The sequence below is a fragment of the Anoplophora glabripennis genome, unplaced genomic scaffold (assembly GCF_000390285.2).
Source record: "Anoplophora glabripennis isolate ALB-LARVAE unplaced genomic scaffold, Agla_2.0 scaffold9, whole genome shotgun sequence".
Lineage (NCBI taxonomy): Eukaryota > Metazoa > Arthropoda > Insecta > Coleoptera > Cerambycidae > Anoplophora > Anoplophora glabripennis.
This window is the reverse complement of record NW_019416258.1, coordinates 368,037-393,828: the sequence shown is the minus strand read 5'-3', so window position 1 is coordinate 393,828 and position 25,792 is coordinate 368,037. Positions and strand designations below refer to the sequence as shown.

Sequence of the window (25,792 nt, the reverse complement as noted above, 5' to 3'; positions counted from 1 at the left end):
TACACCACTGATATGTATAGAGCGATTTTGCAACAAAAAATCAACTGTAATTTATTTTTATGCAAAACACATGCCTATAAAAATGTTTTATCTTTTATTGCGTTTTTTTTTTTACAATATTTGGTACATGTAGGTAAACATGTTATTCCAAAGAAAAATGCATATGTTGAAAACTGAACTTTTTAAAGTTGACTTGAACACTATCAGTAGCTGCTAAATTTTTACACCGTATGAATAACAGCGGATCAATAATTTGCCTCCATGGCAACTATGCGCTAGTCCTACAGCTCGTATAAACAAGTACGGTATACAGTGGGTGAAGTACTGAAATGTACAATCATACTAATTCGGTATTCAATAATTCCTGCCTCAAAGTGCCCAGGAATCCAAAAAGTGACCAACCGCTTCCTGCTTACGAACAAAAATACCTAAATCAATTAGAAAATCAATTCAAGAAATTAAACCTACAGCCTGAGGACCTCAACATGAAATCCAAGAGGGGTGAAGTGAACAAAGAAACGATCAAATCGTTCCTGGAATTTTTTGGAAGTATTCCTGAGTACGACGACATTAATCACTTGTCCAACAAAGAGTTCTACAAAAAATTGGAGAACTTGAAAGAAAAGCAAAAGTTTTACCAGGAATATTTAATGAATGAAATCAAATTTGACTGTAAGGATACAGAATGGATCGAGGATTACAAGAACCTAAAACTCGGAGGCAAAGATACAAAAAACAAAAAGAAGAAAACTAGCCTAAAACCTTTCTGTGCTACACCAGTGTTAAATAAATCCAACAATCTAAATAAGACTTTTGATATTGAATCCATATTTTCAGATAAAGAAGTGTTAAATAAACCCCCATCTAGGAGATCAGTAAGAATAGAAACCCCTAGCGACAAGTTATCAACAAATATTACACCCGAACCAAACTTCAGGCCAAAATCGAGGGCCAATATTTCGTCAGCTGGCTCAAAACGTGGTCCCAATGACATTGATTGGGACGATATTAGCATTGAAAATTTAAATCTGTATTCGGATAGGAACACGCCGTTGCCTTTGGAAACAAAAAGTGCACCGGCAAGTCCCGTCAAAACTAAAAATACCAATTGGAGCGATGGAATTACAATACCTAAACCGTTTCAAATGACTGTAAGGTAATCGCATGTGCCATTCTGTTAAAAAACCATTACTAATTTTAATTTTCCTTTGAATAAAGAGACGAAGAAAATAAAATAGTTGACGAATTATTTATCAAAGTGAAGAAGCCGAAAGACGAAAAACCAGAACAATTCAAGGCCCATGACATCCCCATCGAGTCACAAATTCCTCTGTTCGATAAACTAATGGCAGACCAAGAAAGAAGGTAAAGTATTTTTAATTGCGTAGGGTTGTGTTAATAGTAACACATTTAAGGAGCTTTCTCATAAAGGAGAGAAGAAAAGCAGCCCTCCAAGCTCAGATGAAACCATTTTCGTTCACAAAAAGGGATGAAGAGATACAGGAACTGACAAGAGAAATTTCAAAATCGTCTCCAAATTTGTACCAGGATCCACCGCTTAAAGTAAAAAAATTTAAAGCTAAGCCGATACCAAAAAATCTGTTCAGCAATTACATTTACAAGAAAATGCACGAGGACGAATTTTACAGGTTAAATATATTTTCATTGACTCAGATATTGAATAAAATGTTTTTTCTTTATCTTAAGTAGATACAGTTAGGCCAAGCAAATAAAATTTTTACTCGAAAAAAGTCCTATCCGCGAGATTATTGTAAAATTGTCTAAAGGAACATAATACAAGACTTCTCTCATCTCGTGAGTCAAAAACTTTTATTAGCTAACTTTTCTATTTAAACAAATAAGTGAGGAAAACGGTTTTTTCCCTTTGCAGGAAAAACCATTAATTTTAGCGAAAAGTGACTCTCAGACAGCTTAGAGGGAGTAAAATTATCTACAAAACGAGACTTGTTAAATTAAAACCGGTTAATAAACAAAAAAGTTATTGCAAAAAAAAACAAGAAAAGTGCACATTTTTTATTTGCTTATAACTATCGCATTTATTGTTAAAATTTTATAAAACCTATGACACGTTGAGGGTTTTGTTATACTTTAAAAGTGTGCCAAATGAGGGCGCTGTAGGTGCAATAGTTTTCGCACAATTCTATTTGTTTATAGCGGAGGCTTCAAAAGTTATGAACTTTAAGCCTCGGTACAGGCGTTAATTTTCAACCAAACATGATTCTGAAAGTATCATCGTAATCTTAAAGACGTAGTTAAGCGACCTATTAAAAAAATATATCACCGTTTTTTTGACATTAAAAAACCGTGCGTTTTTCGCTTATAAACAATTTGAATAAAATTGTTGCTTCTTATGCTAACTCACCGAAAATAGATACAATGGATAGCTGGCAAAAAAATACAAATTAAAAAAAAGCACCCTCTACGACCAACAGGAGCCAAGATAAGATTTTTTTTAAAAAAAATCTTAGCACAATTGTTTATAAACATTAAGACTTGAATTTTTCGCAAAATAAAGTTTACGATTTGAACTACGATTTCCCGTGAATTTCATTGAAAAATATGGAAAATTAACGACTCACGAGTCCTTTGATGAGAAGGTACTCTCTAAGTAAACTGTCCGGATACTGGCAGTATGGTGAATTAATTTTGATTATGTTGCAAAAATTTTTTTTGTATAAAATTAATAATAACTATAATAAAAAAACTTTATATATTAAAATTTCAATAAGTTAAAATTGTAATTTTATCGACGGCATTGTTTTTATTAATATTTTTTAATTTTGAGAATTTTGCAATAAATTCAAATGCTTTTATTCTTTTTTAAATCTTTTAACAATAAATAATAATTTGAAAATAATTTGTGAATTTTTACTTTAATTTTACATTTAAATTGTAATTAAATAACTAAAAATTGTAAAAGTAAGTTTACTTTAGCTTAATATATAAAAATTACTTTTTAAATGATAGCTTCATTTATTTATTTAATAATAGTAAAATAATTCCGAAATTGAAATTTTAATTAATATTCTTTGTTTAAAAAAGTATAAAAGATGCATTTTTCTGGGGTTCAGGGCTATTCTACGAATTCGTAAATATGCCCATTGTTATTTTTTCGTCGAGCTATCCCAGTTTTAAAAAAAAGAAGTTTCTACGATGAATACAAGCGGAGATATTGCAAAATACCAAGTCTCATTTTGTAGATAATTTTACTCCCTACAAGCTGTCTGTGAGTCACTTTTCACTAAAATTTATGGTTTTCCCTGCAAAGTGAAAAAACCGTTTTCCTCACTTATTTGTTTAAATAGAAAAGTTAGCTAATAAAAGTTTTTGTTTCACGAGATGATAGAGATGTCTTGTATTATGTCCCTTTAGACAATTTTACAATAATCTCGCGGATAGGACTTTTTCGAGTTTCTCTTTTATTTTCGCTAATTTTCCTGGTTTATTTAATCATTATTTTAGAGCTATTCAGAAAAAAATAAGAGCGGAAGAAATGCTAAAAGCAGCTTCATTGCCCCCTTCTATGGCGAAGAGAGCGAAAACTAAGCCGAAAATGGACGTCTGCCCTCGGTCATTTCGAGATTTAAATAAGGAGGAAAAGTCGCCAAAGAAGCCCAAAAATATTCCAAATTACAAAGCTTATCATGACCAATTTGAAAAGCAGTTGGAGGAACTGAAAAATGAGTTTATATCTACTAGTCCTAGGCCATTTAAATTAAAAACTTCAAAAAGAGTAAGTCTACTCGTCTACTGTAATAGGAAAATAATACGTAGGGGCTTATTTTTATGACATCAAAATAACCAATGATCAAGTGTGTAATTTTACATAAAAAAATTTATGTGTGCAGACCTACTCAATAATATCAATTAGGATCTCAAGCAGAATTTTTCCAAAGCATAATGTAGATGACGCTGAAGACAAATGAGATCCAATAGTTTTTGACTGTTCCAAAGAATAAAACTTAAACCAAAAGATTTAGACCTAAAGTCAGTTGAATAATTTTTTTCCATTGAGAATTTATGATTTGAATGTAACAAATTGCATAATCCAAATGTTTCTTCAAACAGATTTTTAGCTCATTCCTAACAGTACCTATCAGTTCATCGCTATCTACAGTTTGTGTGGAGGAAATTTTCCTCAAGGACTTTCTTAATTGATACTATCTAGAAGTCTGTCAACTGGTTTTTGTAGAAGCAGAAGTTAACCAGACTACATTTGTGGTTTAATATTCACTGATTTCATTTGTTTTAGGGAAAAAGGCACTATAGAAATTCTTCCGCAAGCAGTAAGAGCTCTTCTACAAGGACGCCATCTTCTCTAGATTTCCAATCACTTAATAGGTCCAACTTGGCTGCTGTTTTGAGAATACAATCAGCAAGGTTCACAAAATCATTTTAGCTGCATTAAAAAAATTATACACTCCATTTTCATACTCTTGTTACATAATGTTTGTTTTGCATGATACACAAATAAAATGTACTGCCATGTCCAAATGTAGGTAATACATTTTTTCCATACATATATATCAATTTTCGTTCACTATCAACAATCTTACCTATGAAAGTGTTAATAAACCTTCTAATTTTATTATGCTTAGGCAACGGTTGGAAATGGATATGATGAAGAAGTTGGAGGAAGCCAAACTGAAGGAAGAAGCAAGGTGGAGGGAGAAACTGATGAGAAAGAAACCAGTATGGCAGGCATTGGCGTACAGCCATGAAGAAGATTTAGCCATGAGGCTGCAGCTGAGGAAGGACGAGGAAAGGTTACGAAATGAAGAGCATAGGATGAGAATGGAGATGATGTTGGGTAGAGTCAATCAGCAACCAACATTGTTTGAAAGACAAAGTCAGGTAATAAAATTAAAGTAATGTAAAAGATATCTTTCCCTGTCGAGAGTAAAACATACTCGTATGTTTAATATTTTAGAAAAATATATTTGAGCGTCTTATTCTGACTGGTCTAGAAATAAAATGTCGCCTTCATATACAAATTTTATAATATGGGTAACTTTTTCAAATTCTATTTGGTATTTTAGGTCAAATTTCCCAAAACTAGAGAAGAGTTAATTAAGGAATTGCACAGGGAGTATGGACCGACAAAGAATAGAAAGATGAGTATAAGTGACTTATCGCTGGTAGAAATGAAAGATGAAGCCATTCAAGCATTCATCGACGAAAATTTTACAAGGAAGTCATCTGATGACACTGATGGGAGCAAAGAGAGCGAAAATTCAATTGAAGAAAAAGAGAAATGCGACTGTTTTAGTGACGAAAATGATAAGTCTAACGAATAATCATTTACCTATTGTATCGTTTTCCAAAAATAAAGTTAATGGAAGTAATTAAACTTTTAGGATTTTATTTTTTATTAATTTAAGAATGTTCTAATAAACTGAACAAACAAGAATAAAAGGTAAATTTATATAAAAGCATTTAATCGTATTAAGAAAAAAAAGTTTATAAAAAAATATGAAATATTTGTTAGAAAAACAAAGAACATATTTTTCATTATTATCGTTTACATAAATATGAAGGTGAAGTTACGACAATGTCATATAAATCCAGTATACCATAACATAGAGGTTGTTCAAATTTGAATTAATTTTTTAATGAAACACATAATTTATTCGAAATAACTAACTAGTTTGCAGAATATTAAAGTAGACAAGTTGTGGTTAATAAGAGAAAAGAATATCAGATAAGTGATAAAATTTTGTTTGTTTACGTATCCAGCAATTTCAAAATGAGTTCCATCACGAAAGATGGTGTTGTTATATGATCAGTTGTAAATAACTTTTGTGTTAATGGCATTTTGTAAGCCTTTAAGTGAATACCCTTTTACATAATACTAAATAAAGCGGTCTGTTTAGTGCCTAATTGCTGTGAACAATTGATGTGTATGATTCTGCAGTGACACTATCATTGACAGCTGCAGTAGTTTCTTGTGAACGACTAGTACGACTAAATTTTACTTCTTTGATCTTGAATTAAACCAGTTTCTTCAAATTTATTCACAATATTTCATTTCGAATTGCGCTGTTTGTTGGACAATTTGTTTTTCCATATTTTGTACGATGTTTTCTTCCAACTTCACAACCCAACCAGCAAAACAGTTTTATAATTTTTAGGTTATACAACAATTATGTTTTATTGTATTATTATTATTGCTTTCGAAATGCAAATTTGTTTTATTATAGCGGCAACTATCATTATTTTGTTGTCAGCACTGAAATATTTTATAAATTTATCACAAGAACATTTTGGCAGTTAAATTATAAAATAGCTTATATGGTAAATATATAACTATTTTATGTACATTTCTGTGACAAGCTTATAAAACATTTAAGCTAATAAAACTAAAGTATTTTATAATAATTTTTTTAGTAAAGTTACATAGTATTTCTAACCGCGCTATAAATAAATAATATAATTGTTTTTTAGATGTGGGTCGTCAACCTATAAAATTATTCTATTAAAATATACTTTGAGACAATTTTACTTGTAAGGGCAAATAGCTGTATACAGGGAGAGTCAGTTTTTTGTAGTAGGATTTTAACAGTTGAAAGAGAATCATTTCCTATAAACGTAGGTCTTAGAACGCTTCGTTTGTGAGATATAGGGTGTTGAAAACAAACTTTTTTTTAAGAATTTTTCTTACTATCTCTAAAAGACCAACAGATATTGAACTGAAATTTGGTATTAATAACACATTAGTTATGGTGAATAAAACAAAGATATCTGTTATCCATTTCACACACCAGTGACGTGCCTGAGGTGGGTTACTGCCCCCTTTAAAAAATAATTCGTACACCCGTGGATTTTTCTGGAAAATAACTTCATTTCTAAATTTTTTAATCAATTCCAAACAAAACAGCTCTCTTTCAATTTTTTTGGTTAAATCCATTTGGCATGAAACTGTTCCAACTATATTGGTTATAATACATTTGTAATAAGAAAAATATGATGTACCTATGAAAATCAACAAAAACAATTAAATGTCGTAACGTTAACATAAGAATGCAAACATTGTGTAACGTGTGTGTCAATTAGTTCTTTTTTTAAGTTCTGTGTTTGTTTTATTTTGCCAAATTTCAGTTTAATATCTATTGGTCTTTTATCCCTATATCTCACAAACGAAGCGTTTTAAGACCTATGTTTATAGGAACTTTTTTTTATTAAAATATGATTCTCTATTAACTGTTATTACTCATTCAATCGTTTTTGTTGATTTTCAGTGCACATCATATTTTTCTTATTAATTCACAAATGTATTAGGTAGGTACCAATATCGTTGGAACAGTTTCATGCCAAATTAATTTAACCAAAAACCGTTCATTTAATAAAAAATTGAAAGAGACCTGTTTTTTTAGAATTGATTATAAAATTTAGAAATGATTATTTACCAGAAAAACCCACGGGCGTACGAATTATTTTTTTAAAGGGGGTAGTAACCCACCTCAGGCATGTCAGTGGTGTGTGAAATGGATAACAGATATCTTTGTTTTATTCACCATAACTAATGTGTTATTAATACCAAATTTCAGTTCAATATATGTTGGTCTTTTAAAGATATTAAGAAAAATTCTTAAAAAAAGTTTGTTTTCAACATCCTATATCTCACAAACAAAGCGTTCTAAGACTTACGTTTATAGGAACTTTTCTTATTAAAAAATGAATCTCTATCAACTGTTAAAATCCTACCACAAAAAACTGACACCCTGTGCAATATAATTATTATATAATGATATTATCAATTGTAAAACAAAAATACTAAAATAACAATTACAAGAGAAAAGCGTTTGACTGAAAATTACATTGGCAAACCATTCTACAAAGCAAATTTGAAACAGCAATATGGTGGGACATTGTTTTATTTGTGTCATAGCGAACGGCAAAAGTCTAGGTTTATCTTTTGCTTCAGCTTTCACAGTCGTTGTAAAAAAATAAACATGTCAGGTTTAAGCCAGTGGAAAAAATCAAGAAGTGGCGCATTTAGAAGAAAAGTAAATAAATGTTCTAGAAATAATTCTACAATGAAACATTTTAAATAACAAGGAAAGAAGTTTATTTTTTTACTTGCCTAGCAGTCTCTGTTCATGGTGTTTGATGCTAGACAATTTGCTGGCCAATTCGTTTACAGAGAAGCAAATACATTCATTTTTTTCCTTCATCATTAAAAATTGTGTATTTTGTTTAATCATTTTTTATTGCTAAATCATGAAATTTACGTAATTTTGAAATTAATTAAGTATTTAATAATAATATTGGAGAAACTAATTATTCTGCGGACAGATGCCCCGACCAGTGTTGAATTACATCCTCAATATTTTACGAGTATATTTTTCATTTTTTTATACAGTTTTTTTACTTTTTTGTAAAGGTAAATTATAAAGGTATTATTTTATGTATCAAGTTCTTGGCGAAAAAAATAATTTTTGACAATAAAGACGCATTCTTCAGTTGTATCCTTCTCCATATTTATTAACTGCCATGTTTCTACTTAACAGCTGACAAAAAACCAAAACCATTATAGACAAAAAACATAAATCGCGGCAAATTTAAAAAGTTCAAATTTGAACATCTTTTATATTTTTTTATAGTGGTTGAAAAGATTCTAAAATCTGTAGTTATCACTAATTCATTCATATACCATCGTTCTCAGTTATCTGATTATTAATTTAAGTACATAATATGATATTAAAGGATTACGCACAGCCCTAATGGCTAGGAAATCATGATCTATTTCTACCACCCAAATGGTGACAATATGGGAAAACCAAAGGGTTAATGAATAAATAAAAATTCCCGAAGTTTACCTGCATATAAATGAAGCAATATAAAGGTTCAAATTTAGTTCGATACTGGCATAGACCAAAGAGTTTACTTCTCTATCGAAATTAAAAAGGTGAAGTTGGGCAATTGACAAAATGGTTCGTTTGTTTTTTGTGTTACTGTGTTGTTTTGAATTTATACGCGAAATAAGTTCAGGTAAGTGATCTGAATTTCACGTTAATGGGGGTGTTGCTATTTATTTGTAATTTCAGTCGGGTAGAAGCTAATTACGTATTAATTTATTCTAAGTAATTATTGTGTAAAATAGTACTTAAGCAATTATTTGTATTTTACGTACATAGACAAAAATTGCTGCTCTTGATTCGATAATAGAATTATTTAGTTTATCTGTACTAGAATATTCAATCATATCATCATTTTGAATTAAATAAATAAAAAAATTATTATTTTTTTTAATTATTTTTGTTATTGAATATAATTTCATCTAAAAAATACTTTTAAATATTAACATTTCTTTTAATTTTTAGTATATAAAAAGCACTATTGTCAAAGAACATTTTAAAAAATATAATAAAGGCCGTGTATAAAATTTTATTTTTCTTTGTTTTTTAGGACCTATTACGTACACAGGTTGCAAGGCTACAGAGGACTGTGTTCTTTTAAGTAACTGTAAGAGTTACATGGTTTTCATCACCGCTTTAGAGAAACCCTTGAAACCATCCGTGGTTGAATTTTTAAAAGAAAAACAATGTGGATTTCACGAAGGCTATCCTAAAGTATGTTGTTCGGATCCTATCTCTTCAATAACAGGTAAGTCACTGCAAGTTAATATTTACTGTCGAGGATACAATATGCTCGCACTGATAACTTTTTTATTTTTGACCTGAGGAAAAGATACCTTATAGTATACTAGATATAAATTAGTTTTGTATCTAACGTTACGTTATATCTTGTGATATTTTTTATCGCTACCAATTTACAGCATTGTGAGAAAATTACAGAATAGTATCAATTTTTTTCGGATAAAACTTTTTAATGCTGTTCAGTTATATTTAAAATTTAAATAAAATGTATAAAAGGAAACAATGTAATTAAAATATACATGGTGGTCATTTGTTAGGTGTACACCATTTATATCTTCTGAACTAGAAAATATACAGGGTTGGTTAAATTACAAAAAAGTTGCATATTTTCATGCTATTTCGGATTAAGAAAAGAAATTGAAGGTAAGTTGCACCGTTCCTGAAATAAGCTGCAAATACTGAGAATTTGGCTTTTCTTATTTCTTCCATATCTTTTTTATTACTGAAAGTAGAGTAATGAAAGTCGGTATGTATAAAAAAGACAATATGCTCCATCTATTGCACGTTGAAACAACTTCCAGGCCTCCTAGATCCTTATGTTTTCATAATCATTTTTTCATTTTCTTATTTACGTCATATTGGATTTTTACACCAATAGATAAAGCATACAATTTCGAGTTCAACCATGTATAATGCTTGGGTGAAGAGATTTTATTAAAGGTAAAAAATCGTCAATTTTATGATTTATTCAATTTTATCGTAGTAGCCACGAAAAAACAAACGAAAATATTGACATTTCTGCTTAAAAGTAAACAAACTATCATTTACTGCTGTAAATAAGTACTCAAGTGTTTCTGTTATTTGTTTGTAACGACACAATATTCAAAAAGTGAAAAAAAAGTCTCAGGATTTTAAACGGACGTCCATAAGAAAAGCAAAGGTTGGCCATGTAAATATAAGGATCTAGGAAGTCTGGAAAATGTTTCAACCTTGAAATAGATAGAGCATATTGTCTTTTTTATACATACCGATTTTTATTACTCTACTTTTAATAATAAAAAATATATGGAAGAAATAAAAAAGCCAAGTTTTTAATTTTTTTCAGATTATTTCGGGAACGGTGCAACTTACCTCCAATTTCTTTTCATAATCCGAAGTTGCATCAAAATATGCAACTTTTTTGTAATTTAACCAACCCTGTATATCCTGTACTTCAGGAAATACTACTGGTATACATTTTAAAAGTGACCACTCTGTATGTATAAAAAATATTATACAGGGTGGCCCAATAGTGTGTCAAAGTTCAATATCTCCCTTATTATAAAGATTTGAAAAGAAATATTTTATGGGAGTGATGTACTTAAAAAAGTTCAGATTTAAAAAATATTTTGAATCAAAAAGGTGATGCATTAGGACGGAGCATTTTTAAGGTGGTTTTTCTTAAATTAAATACTGTATATTTTTACAAATTTGCATTCTACATACAATTCTTTTTCCAGCGATGTCTTTATTTTTTGTATTCGATGCGGCGATGCCACGTTATTTGAGAAAATAATATAATTTTAGCTGTGAAAGGGTTGTGTAAATTTATTCACTGTGCAGGTACTAACAGTAATTAAGAAAAAATATTTTGTTGGTATACGGACCAAAGATGTGGACAAACAACAAAACAGCAAAATCTTGATAATTTCGTACAGGGTGTTCCACACATAAGTCCCAGTTTAGCGAATTTCAAAGGACATTTTCTCGATTTTTTTAAATGAAACACCCGGTATATTATTTTATATTTGGATTAATATGTTAATTACCTACAACTTTTGTAAATAATACCCTATGCCTAAAATCACTATTTTCGGAAATATTGGCACTTTTCTAGCAAGACTCCTTTAATTTTGCAAATTTTACATTTTGTTACTCTAGTAGGCTATGAGTTTTCCATCAAATAACAAAATTTAGTGTATTTCCATTGTTATCTCATCCTGTAATTAGTATAAACTGTTGGATGTTGTAATTTGTAAAATAAAAATAAAAATAAATAAAATAGAGAAATTGATAAAAACCATAGAAAATCACAAAAAGTTGTCAGGCCGGGTGGAAAATGTATATTTTCAAAATAATAAATTAGTAAGTTAGTTAAACGACAGAAAATAGCTAATGATTAAAAGTAGATTTTAACAAAATTCAAAAACAACAACGATGAACAGAATCAAAGAAGTGTTAGAATAAAATAAATACTTAAAGTATAATAAAAATATAGTATAAAAAGAAAAGAAATATAAATAGGTACTAACTAAATAAGCAATATAACTATCTAACTAAATGATCAAAGTGTCTTCCGTTAAATTTAAACTCCATCTATTTTGTGAGTGCATTTTCACAAAATGTGGGTTTTCTGTGACAAAATAATGAAAAATATGTCGGTTGACTTTACCATTCTCATAAAAGGTCGCCTCGTCTCCAAAAAGGAAAAATCTGTAAAATCTCGTTCTATTCTAATTTTGTTTTGAACCCACTCGTAGAACCCTAATCATCTTCTGCAATTTTCATCACTGCAATTTCATAATTCCTGCAATAATTGGACATGGTATGCATTTTATTGTCGTTTAATATTCTTGAACAGATATTTTTCCAACACCTATCTATTTGAATACCAATTTCTCGTTGATTAATATTATATGTCTTCAGTGACAGCTAAAAGAACGTTTAATTCATTTTCTTCAGTGAATGTTCTTTTTTCTACAATAAGCTACATTACCGGAATTATCAAAACGATCCATTACTTTTTTAAAAGTTCCTACACTGGGCTGCCTTCTCTGTGGATAGAGTTGATGATAAATTCGTGTTGCTAATAAAGTATTTTTATCACTTGCACCCAATACGGAAATCATATTAATCATTTCTGCTTGAGAAAAGTTCATATTGAAGTATTTTTAAACTTACAATCCAGCAGTTTACACTACTGACAATTAAACAACAACATAAACTTTGCAGATTTTGTTATTTTATGACAAACTCATGGCCTACTAGAGTAATAAAATGTAAAATTTGTAAAATGAAAGGGGTTTTGTTAGAAAAGTGCCAATATTTCCGAAAATAGTGATTTTAGGCATAGAGTAAGTATTATTTACAAAAGTTGTAGGTAATTAACATATTAATCCAAATATAAAATAATATACCAGGTGTTTCATTTAAAAAAATCGAGAAAATGTCCTTCGAAATTCTCTAAACTGGGGCTTATGTGTAGAACACCCTCTACAAAATTATAAAGATTTTGCTATTTTGTTGTTTGTCTACATCTTTGGTCCGCATGCCAACAAAATATTTTTTCTTAATTACCGTAGTACCTGCACAGTGGACAGATTTACAGAACCCTGTCCCAGCGAAAATTATTATCTTATTTTTTTCAAATAACGTGGCATCGCCGCATCAAATACAAAAAAACAAAGACATCACTGGAAAGAGAATTTTCTGTAGAATATAAATTTGTCAAAATATACAGTGTTCTATTTAAGAAAAACCATCTTAAAAAAAATCATAATTTAACGCATGTCTTGACAGTTTCGAAGTTCAATTGTTTTTAAAAATAATTACTTTCGAGAAAAAAGAAAAAATAGTTTTCTCTAGGAAAACCTCTACAGGATGTTTCCTAAGTACGGTGCGTAACTTCAGGACACAATTTCTTATGGCATTTGAAGCAAAAAAGTTCCTATAAACATGTGGCCGCAAACGCCTAGATTCAGAAATACAGGGTGTTGATAATTTAAAAAAATATATTAATATTTGAATTAAACATGGGACCGTCAATATTAGGTTCTTAAAATTTGGCAGTTATTGTACGTTGGTAAAGAGCTGCATTTTTAATATAAGTCAGATTTGTTTATCTACCGCCAGTGGCGTAGTTAGGCGTGAGTCAGTCGACGTAACATTAGAACGCCAATGGATTTTTTAATATTTTTATTATTGTCGAACTCGCCTAACATTTTATAACAAAAAAGATGTAGATTACCTAACTGTTGCAAATTTATTTCAAATGTTTATGAACATTAAACTATTAAGTTATCGTTATATGTTCTTTCTTAGAAATGTATTCGACTTTTTCTATATTTTTCAATTTTGTCTTATCTTTGTCTTATTATGTTTTAGGTGAGAATGACAAAACTTGCGACATGAATATTCAATGTGTTTCTCTGAAGAAATGTAAACCATTCATGGATCTCATCAACGCGATGGAAAAACCACTAAAACCTGACTTTGTGAAATTTCTAAGGGACGAACAGTGTGGATTTCAAGACGGTTACCCCACGGTGTGCTGTTCATCTCCACCTGAAAAGTTCAGAGCTTCCAAATATCGCAGACAAAACTCTAAAACCCAAAATAAATTGTCAACTATGGATTCCGATTTAGAAGTCAATTTCAATAACTCTGAAACGAGCAACAAATCCTCGAGATCTACTAGTAAGAGGAAGATCAAGAAAAATATCGATGCTATTAGGAAAGAGTTCGATATGTCAGACTTCTTTGCTTTGACAGGACCTTTTGACCTGCTTTGAAGAAAGACATCTTCCAGTGATAGTAAGGAAATGAACAAATAAAGCCATAACTCTGGACTTATAATACCTAATAATGTTGTTATTGTTATTTTTATTATTAAATAATTTATTTACCTATTTTTATATTGTTTTAATAAAAAAATGCAAGTAAATAATAAATTGTAGGTGTGCAAAAAGCTTTTACTTAACTGCAAATGTTTCGAGAAAATAATTAAAATACATATTAAAAATAAATTAATTGATAAAAGTGGCATTATATTGAAGGTCTTAATTAAGGTAACAATAATATATTTTATCCAAATGGGATAAATGAATAAATAAGATATTAAGAAGTATGTGTACCTACCTATAAAGTCGGTAGATAGGTAGTCAGTGTAGTTTTAAATTTAGTCCGATATTAGTGTAAATGAGAGTGTTCACCTTTATAAGAAATTAAAAAAGTGAAAAACTTTATAGTAAAAAATGATTCGATTGCTTATTATGTTCATATGTTACTTCCAATCTATAACTGGTATGGTCACAGGTAATATAATTTCATACAAAGTTTTTAAACTTTTATTTTGTATTTGACACAAATTATACGGCAGTAAAATATAGTGGGTGATCCTATTTTGTCTTCTGATATTTTTAGGACGGATAGTATGTATTAAAAAATAAGGGTAACTCTTTGCACAGAGTTACAATTTTTTAATTGTCAAATATCTTTCTTATTGTAAGAGATATAGAAATAGTTAAATAAGCAAAAATGTGTAGAGTTTTATGTCGATCAAGGATTCGTTTTTAAATTTAGAACATTTCGAATAGCTCCGAAGATATTCGAAGAAACCCGATTTTATGCTATTCTTTAGTCGCATTTCAGTAGTTTTTCAAAGTTTCAACACAAAAAATGTAGTCTGCTATAAAAGTTAGGAATCGATTTTTGTTGTCAGTATTAACGTATGTGACAAGCGGTAGTTAACTTTTGATTTTGTTATGGATGCCGTCTTGAATTTTTGCCTCATTAGAAGAAAAAAGAAATTCTCTTTATATCGGTGTAGAATTTTTGATGTTTTCATAATTAAATAACCAAGTTATTCGATATCATTACAAATTATATACAAGGTGATTCCATTTTAAATACAGAAACTGCAGGAATAGATTAGCTGTCAAAAAATAAGTAGAGTTTGCTCTGTAAACTTTTTTCCTGGGGAACGTGGTATTCGAGATACAAGGTGTTCAAGTTTCCAAAAAAATATATATTTTCCGTCATATCTTTATATTACGCTGAATGATTTAAATGAAATTTATTACAGCGTATTCACATAATTAGACCTTTTATTGAATGTAATATTAACCTCGCGTCATTAACCAGTGGCGTGCTAACGAAGGTATCGCTCCGTTTTCCCAAGAAAAAATACGCCACTGGCATTTTTTTGAAGAAATAATGTTAAATGCAGGTACTGTTACATTAATTGAATGAAAAGTGTTTCTTGATTTTTCAATAGTAGCAGCCGTTTAGGAGATAATTTACTTATTTGGAGACCGTAATGTGCAAATTTAGTCCACCTACTCATATTTGTTTAAAATCCATCAACAAAAATTGAATCTTTTGTCTGCATTATCAGTCGGCGATGATCTCGTACTGTACCACCGGTACAAAAAAAGTATGTGATTCACAAATGGTGACCAAAATTGAAACCTCGTATTCTTTGATGAATTTTAAGGGGAGTCTTTGCTATAAAGTTTTTATCTAGGACGCTTTGTTAAAAAGATACAGGGTGTTACACTTGAAAAAATATTTTAATTTTTTTTAAATATTTTATAAACTAGCAAGTGAAATAATTTGAAATTGGGCAAATGTATTTATGTAAACATTGTCCAAAATCTGAGGGTTTTTCTTAAAATTTACATGCTCCAGTGGCGGAGATAGAGGGTATCGGTGGCATATTTTTCGAAATAAAATAGTACGTCACTGGTTTACGGTTACAACCATGATATTTTCGAATTCTCCTTTCAATTTTCTACAAATTACTACTTTCTTATATTTTTCGAAAAAAGACTGATTTTTGAGTAAAACTTAAAAAACTACTGAAAACACTTTTACTTAAATGACATGACAAACACTAATTATTTGGTTATTTATTCGAATAAAGAAATTAATAACATTAGCCATCATTTTAATGGTTTTATTCGAGTAAATGCGATATCTTTTTAGTAACGAAAATGTAATTTATTCGAAAATTATTGTTGCTTGAATCTGACTATTTATTCTTTCTTCTAACTGCTCAGAATGTGAAGTTGCTATCGCAGCCCACTATGTAACTGTAAAAAGCATTATAATCGAATATCGAAGTGTGTTCTCAGTTCATTTTTTAAGTTTTACTCAAAAATCAGTCTTTTTTAGAGAAACATAAGAGAGTACTAATTTGTAGAAAATTAAAAGAAGAATCCGAAAATATCATGGTCCATATCGTAAAACAGTGGCGTACTATTTTATTTAGAAAAATATGCCATCCCCCACCACTGGAGCATGTGAAAAGCCCTCAGATTTTGGACAATGATTACATAAATACATGTGCCCAATTTCAAATTATTTCACTTTCTGTATTTAAAATGAAATCATCCTGTATGTATATAAAAAAATCAAGTAACCATGTGAAATATTTGAATTTTTTCTATAAATTAATTTAATATTTCTTATTTTTAATACTTTTTAACACAGCACCCTTTATTTACATAACAGTAACAAGAACAAAGTAGAAAACAACGTAGTTAAAGCGAAACAAAACTAAATAAATGGTAAATTTAAATTTTATCACAAATGTTCGAAGTGCACACTTCTACACTTGTTCATAAATGCATTGAATAGCAGATTGAATCATGTCAAGAGGTACTGAGTTTATCAATCTCGAAATATTTGTTTTCAATTTTTCCTCATTGTCGTATCGCCTTGTGTATAGCTGATCCTTAACATAACCACAAAAGAAGAAGTCCATGATGATCAAATCAGGACTTCTCGGTGGTGAAGTAACTTGACTACCAAGTAATGTTATGGAAGTACTTCGAACGTTTGTGATAAAATTTAAATTTACTACCTAGATACCATTTAATTTTGCTTTATCTATGTTGTTTTGTTCGTTTGCTCTTGTTATTGTTATGTAAATAAAGGTTGATGTGTTAAAAAGTATTAAAAATAAGAAATATTAAAAAAAATTATAGAAAAAATTTAAATATTTAACATGGCCAACAATCAATATCTTGATTATTTATTTATGAAACCTTCATAAATGTATAAATTGTTATAAAAAGAATTTCCTTTTTCTTCTAATGAGCATAAATTCAATATGGCGTATATATGTATCAAAAACAAAAGTTAACTGCCGCTCAGCACGCAATTTTAGAGATACGTTAATATTGACACCAAAAATTGATTCCTCACATCATTTTATATCAGACTACACATTTTGTCCTAAAATTTCGAAGAACAAATGAAATACAACTAAAAAAAGTAGTATAAATTCGTTACTTTTCGGAATTTTCTAAATTTAAAAACGAATTCGCGATCGGCATAAAATTCTGCGCATTTTTGCTCATTTAACTATTTCTGTATCTCTTAAAATAAGAAAGATACCAGTATTGGACAATTAAAAAGTAATCTGTAGTAAACTTTTTTCCTAAAATGGATAGTAAGGATATAGGTGTATCCACTTCAAAAAACGATGGTAAATATTTTTTGCAATATCTTAGCAGTCCTTCGAGATATCTTATTTACACGTTAAACGTAGACTTAAGGCATCTGGATAGCAATTTACAAAGTATCTACATCCTAAATTGGTCGCTATTTCACTCCCCAATTTTTTAATTAATATTAACAAATTCCTGGAAAATATTAATTTATAGTTCATTACGGAATAAAGATTCTCATATTTAGTTTCAAAAGATACCATTTTCGAGCAACAGCACAGATTTGTACAGAACCAAAAGTCAAATATAAAATATATAATAATAAAATAAAAAATGGATTGGATTAGATGAGGTCCCTTGTTTACCGTAAATAATAATTATAACTCTTTTATTTTCAGAAAAATTTTTTCCATTATTTTAAAATTAGAAAGAGAGAGAGAGAGAGAGAGAGAGGTCCCGTCTTTAAATGATAATTGCAATTTCTGGAATATTTTTAAACGTTTTCTAATATGCTTTTTTGAACAAATTATTAAATTCTATTAATAAATGAAATACCTTTATAGAAAATCAGCATTGCTGGTCTTTCTCTTTTTTTTTAAATATCTCGACCGTTCAAACAGTTACAGCTAGACATTTTTATATCTGACAAAAGAAAGATTATGCGTTCATTTTGTAAAACTTGTACTTCAGAAAAAATAGTTTCTGATGATGATTTTTAACAGATTTTTTTTTATATTTCAACTTTCAGGGCCAACAACACTCTCTCGGTGTGGATCAGAAAACGAATGCATCATTATAAAAGATTGCAAAAGCTATATGAGCTTTATCGGTTCCTTTGAAAAACCTCTGAAACCACTTGTCGTTGAATTTTTGAGGGAAAGACATTGTGGCTTTGAAAGAGGTTTTCCAAAAGTCTGCTGTTCCGATACTTCAAAAGACGATATTGCCACAACACTACCAAGTAAGATATTTTTCACAGTTGTGTAACTGAACAAATTAAAATTAAATCCCATTTGGATGAATTTGAGGTTCCTTGCTTTATTTAATTATCTAATTATGTACACCTTATTTAGTCTTCAAACATAAACCAAATTTTCCAGAACTTATAAATTTAATTTAAGTGTTGAATTGGGATATTCCCAATCCAATTCATTTACCAAGTAATTTCCGATGGAAACAGATGTTGCATGGCATCTGCAAGACTTAATCTCATTATAATTTAGAAAGTCAGTAAAAGTTATGGGATACATTTGGTTTTCCCCATAATCCCTAAACAGAACTTCTGAAACTTTTATGAAACGCCATTACGCAGTATCATAAATCGGTGTGATCTGTTTATTAAAGCAAAAGCTTCAAACGTGTAAGGGATTAACTTTTTGTTACTTACTTACTGGAATTTTTAGGGAAGGCTTGGTTGAGATGGCATAATTTTATTTGCGTCGCATAATTTGAAGTCTGCATGATCAAATTTTGTTAACTTTAATATCACTATGACAGGTCTATTTTCTAAAGATAAACATTTTTGATAAATTATGGTACTGTAGAAACAATTGTGGTATATCATCTGACCCCAAAAACTGCGCCTTAATTGGCATATTGCTTATTATGTCTCATTTAGTAGACAGTTATACAGGGGGTCCCTGAAAAGGATGGACAACGCTTGACCACTGGTTCCTTGGATGAAAACAAGACTATTTAGCCTAACTTACCTATATACAAAAATGCACGTCTACCGAGATATAGCCTTCTAAATATAGAACAGATAACCTAGTTTATTTCAAATAATTTGAAAACTGTTTTTCTTAGAAACTTCAAATTTGGTATACATATTTTTTTATATAAGGGAAATATAAATATAGAATTTGGTGATAATACATACACAGGATGTTCTCTTTCTTGTGCCTATGCGCCACTGGCTATCCCGTAATTTGTTTGTGTGTACGTCACTGACGACAGAATTTGTATTTTTAAAAATAAGCACTATTTTAGAAGATTTTTTGCCTCTTACAAAATTTTGATATCGTTTATGGATTTCGAGTAAAATTGGCATTTTTTACACATTAAATAATATAAAATTAGTTTAAGATAAATAGAATAGTCTAATACGAGGTGCTATATAACAAAGAAACAAATTCATAACAATAATTAAAAGGTTCAGTGTCAAGCTAGCTGTGATTTAATTTTAGTTTACTTTGTTTTTTATTGCAATTTATACTTTTGCTGAACAAACTGATATGTTATTAGTTTTGGGTTATTGTGAAGGAAATTGTTGTACTACTGTTCGAACATATGCTGAAAGATTTCCTAATCGAAGAACTCCAAATCACAAAACATTTGCTAATGCGGAGAGACGCCTTCGGGAAACAGGACGTTTTTTACCTGTAACATTAAATCGTGGATAATGTACGGCCGGAATTATTCAGCTGGAGGAACAAATTTTGGAAAGGGTCGAAGAAATTCCTCAAGTAAATAAAAGGCGTTTAGCGGCAGAGGTTGGCTTTCAAAAAGTTCCTTTAATAGAGTATTAAAAGACCAGTTATTACAGGTTACAGGTATTACAGGGTACAGGTAGGTATTACAGGTTATTAAAGGTCTAACAGGTGGATAGGTAGAGGAAATAATGCCCCTTTAAAATGGCCACCTCGATCCCCGGACCTAAACCCATGTAATTATTTCATTTGGGGAGCGTTGAGGACCACAGTTTAAAATAACTTTTCAGTAAATACAGAAAACGAATATGGGAAAGAATACAACATGAAATTAATGTTATGAGAGGTAATGCACAATTATTGGATAATTTCTAATTTTCGAAGAACTAATGTTTGCGTTTAAGAACAAGAAAGTAACTTTGAGCATTTACTGTAATATTATTTTAATGTGATTACAAATATCAGTTTATTTAAAATGTTAATGTTGACTTTCTTACATTATTAGTTGATATTGTTTATTTAAAATATTAGTGTTGATTTTTATTTTATTGATTGATAATACTAATACCAAAAATGTGTAGTTATTTTTTTTAATGTGACGTTTTTTCATTATTATTCCCTGCTTTGAGGCTGCAGTTATAAATTATTTTTTATAAATCGGAATTTTTGCCTATATTTAATGTATAAAAAATGCGAATTTTACTCGAAATCCATAAACGATATCGAAATTTTGTAAGAGCAAAAAAATCTTCTAAAATAGTGCTTATTTTTAAAAATATAAATTCTGTCGTCATTGGCATACACACAAAAAAGTTACGGGATAGCCAGTGGCGTACAGGCACTAGAAAGAGAACATCCTGTATATGTATTCTCACCAAATTCTATATTTACCTTGCCCTTACATAAAAAAAATAAGTGTATCAAATTTGAAGTTTCTAAGAAAAATAGTTTTCAAATTATTTGAAAAAAACTAGGTTATCTATTCTATATTTAGAAGGCTATATCTCAATAGGCGTGCACTTTTGTATATAGGTAAGTTAGGCTAAATAGTCTTATTTTTATCCAAGGAACCTGTGGTCAAGCGTTGTCCATCCTTTTCAGGGACACCCTGTATATGAAAAACAGGAGCTGATTTAAAAATAAATTACACAAAAAGCTGGTTAAACAATGCAATCATCAGAGATCAATCACCAAAGAAGTATTTTATATTTTTGTTCTCTCATCACTTTTGACAAAAATGAACACGAAAAACAGCTGCTACAAATATACAGGGTATTCCACTAAAGAGGGATTCTTCAGTAACACACTTGAGACTGTTTCATCGGGCTGCCTTCCTATATAATTGTGATATATTAATATTTAATTTTATGATTTCCAAACAAGGCAAGCTGCTTGGTGAAATAATCCCTAGTAATATGTAAAATAAAAGTGTATTTTTTTTTATTTTTTTGTCTTGCTGCACTCAAATGGTATATTTATACTGAATTATGATTGTCAATATATGAATAAGAAATTACAGTTTATAGACAATGGCAAAGGCAGTATTAACTCAAAAATGGCGGTGATGTGTCATCTTAATCTTAAGTCTCTTTATTATTATTTCTAAATCGTATAATTATATTGAACGATGTTTCAGAGAAGAATTACAAAAGCTGCAATAAGGAAAACAAATGCTTGCCTTTAAAGGATTGCAGACCATACATGGATCTCACCAGCAAAATGGAAAAACCATTGAAACCAGTGGTTGTTGAATTTTTAAGGTCCCAACAGTGTGGATTTCAGGAGGACTACCCCATGGTATGCTGTTCGCTTCTACCCAAAAATTTTCAAATTTTAAAACACAACAAGCCGGATTCGAGATCCATAAACTTCAAGAAGCACAACAAATTGTCAAGTACAGAATTTGACCTAAAGGATACTTTTAGTAAAGTTGAGACCACTGCTAAACCGTCACTGTCTGATGGGGATGCAACGATTAAGGACAAATATGAAAATTTTAACGAGGGGTTTGATATTTCAGACTTTTTTGACTTTACAGGTTCATTTGACTTACTCGGAAGAAAGAGATTCAATAATGGTTTCGGAATCGATATAGAAATAAGATAAATTTTAGGACAATATAATTTTGAGTTTTAATATACATCTGTTGCTGTTAAATACATGAATGAAATATATATTTGTTAGACACCACATTGATATTTTATAATTTTGTATCTTTGCATTATTTTTACTATAAACTTCATATTCAGCTGATGATAGGAAAATATTGAATAGTTTCTTACGTACAAGGAGTTGATCTGAAAATTAAAAAATTTCTTTATTTTTTGATTTCATTTTATCCAATCTTATTTCCATGAAACAAACAAAATGATTTTGGTGTACTTGCTTTAATTAAATAAACCAATTTAAATGGTAAAAGTGGGATAAACGAATAAATTTCGTGATGACAATAAAATAATGAAAAATACAAGTTTGGCTTACACAGAATTTGTAACCATCTCTCCTCCATATAAATGGAACATATTTAGTCCAGACGGTATCTGTTTCAAAAAGCCATATTTGGGTGAATCGTGTATCCACGGAGATTTTTGGCTTTTTGGCTTTCAAATATCACTAGAAATGAAAATTTTTCTATGCGCATAAAAAAAACGTGGGCTTAACTTTTGGCGGCACAATATGTTAAAAAAATTCGAAAAATGTCATATTTTTCTTCCTATTTAATTATGTATCTTTTCAAGAGTTGATTTTAGGCGAAAATGGAAGAGGAAAAAAATGTTTGTAATTAAATTTTTTACAAAACATGACTAGTTACAAATCGAATGAATCATGATTATTATGGTAAAAATCGAAAAAATCACAAAAATGGGGTTAAAAAACAATACTTTTTAGGGAATTTTTTTGGTGTATTTAAATTGGGTGTAGGACCTTTATACTTGGCTCAAGAAAACTTCATGTTATGTAGAATCATCACACCAAATTTCATCAAAATCGGTTCGATAGATTTTGCATAATAATTTTGCAATCCAGATTTTGAAAAAAAAATTGCAAATTTTCAAAATTTTGCACAGCAAAAACCAAGGCCCTTAGATACTTGAAAATTTAATCACATATAGAAGGGCTCTCAAGCTTTCAAACTTTTTTTGAAAAATTCGAATCCGTCAATTAGGAGAGCTCTGGCGCTTGTTTAAACATTGGTCGAATTTTTGTACTTATAAACAATTAGAACTTTGTGAATATTCAATCAAATCAAATTTTTTAAAGCAGGTTTTAAAAGTTCTTGCAAAGACGCTTCTTTAAAAAAAAAACAGATCGATTGATCAATTCGTTACGTAGTTATAGCCGATCAAAGTTAACCGTCATTTACACTAAATGTACTGGGACATCCGGGCTAATTTTTCGAAAAATATCTTTGGTATTCTGAGTACTTACCAGGTCTAAGATTACAATAATTTTCTTCATTGGCAACCTATTTTAAAACGTGTTTAAAGTTATTTATGCAAGAGAGAAATTCAATAAAATCGTACGGGTGGTTGTGGTGGGGGAAGCAGAGAGCGCGGCGTTCGGCCTGCTCGAAATTGAATCGGCTATAACTACGTAACTAATTGATTGTTTTTTTTTTAAAGAAGCGTCTTTCCAAGAACTAATTGACGGATTCGAATTTTTCAAAAAAAGTTTGAAAACTTGAGTGCCCATCTATATGTGATTAAATTTTCAAGTATCTAAGGGCCTTGGTTTTTGCTGTGCAAAATTTTGATTTTTTCAAAATCTGGATTGCAAAATTATTATGCAAAATCTATCCAACAGATTTTGATGAAATTTGGTGTGCTTTCTTGAGCCAAGTATGGAAATCCCAACCCAATTTAAAGACCTCAAAAAGATTCCGTAAAAAGTAATGTTTTTAACCCCATTTTTGCGATTTTTTTCGATTTTTACCATAATAATCATGATTCATTCGATTTGTAACTAGTCGTGTTTTGTAAAAAAAATAATTACAAACATTTTTTCCGCTTCCATTTTCGCCTAAAATCAACTCTTGAAAAGATACATAATTAAATATGTAGGAAGAAAAATATGACATTTTTGGAATTTTTTTAACATATTGTGCCGCCAAAAGTTAAGCCCACGTATTTTTTATGCGCATAAAAAATTTTTAATTTCTAGTGATATTTGAAAGCCAAAAACAGATAGTCTAGTCTAATTAGTAAGTGTCATCTGGAAGAAATGGTCACATAGAAACTATTTTTTTTTGCAATACTTAGTTACAAATACAAGGCGTTTGTAAATAAGTGCGAAATATTTTAGGGGGTGGTTGCTGTTTTTGAGGAAAAAGAAACATTTTATTGCAAGTTGTGTATTTTTAATTTCTATTGATACATTATCTAGTAGGTTACTGTCAATATTTCTAAATAAAATACAGCCATCAATTTCGAGTCAATATCTTTAAAACTCTGAAATAATTAATAAAAATAAATAAAATATTAAAATTTAAACACTCTGTATCTTCCGCACCGTTTTATTATTACACCGAGGTTCATTCTACCAACTGAAATGAAAGTGTCCACAACAAAATCAACAAACTCTTTTACTAAATATGTTTCACAAAAAACAATTCTGTACCAGAGACATCATTATACAAATTTGTGTATTTTCTGTCAGTGAAAAACAATGTGTAAAGCCATAGCCTTGTGTTTTATACCACACAAATATGTAAATATAGGTTGATAGACAATACACCAAAAAATTATAATGTAACTTATCCCTCAAAAGGTTTGAAACCACTTATTGACCAGAGTCCAACTTACTCCCTTTAACTCGCACGTTTTTCTATTCAAAATTTTCGCATGAATTTTGTTATCGTGGGTTTTTGGGGTCGCTGATTACGAATCTGAATAAAAGATGTTGGATCCAATCTGGTGGATGTAAAAATTGGATAAGTATTCCAGATGATATCTAAAACTTGTTACTCGGTGGTTTTCGCTAATCACCAATATAAGTTTTTAATTCTTAAATTTATTTAAAATAGCGGACCCAAACTTGGTATTTACCACCCAAAAAATGGGTTATGAATGTTTAAAAAATTGAGTCATTTGCGCAAAAATAGAGAGATATAATGAGCAACAAAGAATATAAATTCGATTTGCAGTGTTTTTCAAATACTTTTACTTACCAAGAAGAAGGGAGTGATAATACCATACGCTTAAATGGGAAATACAGGGTGTACGAAGTTTGACTGCCGTTACTTCAACATGAGATAGACTAATCATAAATGAACAAAAAAATTGTATATTACAGGGGCGTAAGATCAATAGTTTTCAAAATACAGCGAGTATTAATATTGAGGAGTTTCATTACAACGTGACAACAGCGCTTAATCTAATGTTACAGTGCTGATGTATACCACGTGTGCACGCGGCAGACTTGTCCTGCGGAATAACAAAAATATAAATAACTATTATTGTGAAACATTTAGTAAATTTCAAAACAATTTAATTCTATTAGAGCACCGACCCCCAAGGAACTAAATAAATTT

General features: G+C 29.9%; 1 protein-coding gene across 1 annotated transcript; it reads left to right on the top strand.

Annotated features, from left to right (window-relative positions):
• The first annotated feature begins 329 nt into the window (after nucleotides 1–329).
• Nucleotides 330–5,318, top strand: LOC108908821 (protein FAM161A). Its single transcript, XM_018712970.2, has 7 exons — nucleotides 330–1,156; nucleotides 1,219–1,365; nucleotides 1,416–1,649; nucleotides 3,484–3,754; nucleotides 4,274–4,401; nucleotides 4,620–4,875; nucleotides 5,061–5,318. The coding sequence occupies exons 1-7, from the start codon at nucleotides 330–332 to the stop codon at nucleotides 5,316–5,318; spliced, it is 2,121 nt and encodes a 706-aa protein (XP_018568486.2).
• Nucleotides 5,319–25,792: the final 20,474 nt, after the last annotated feature.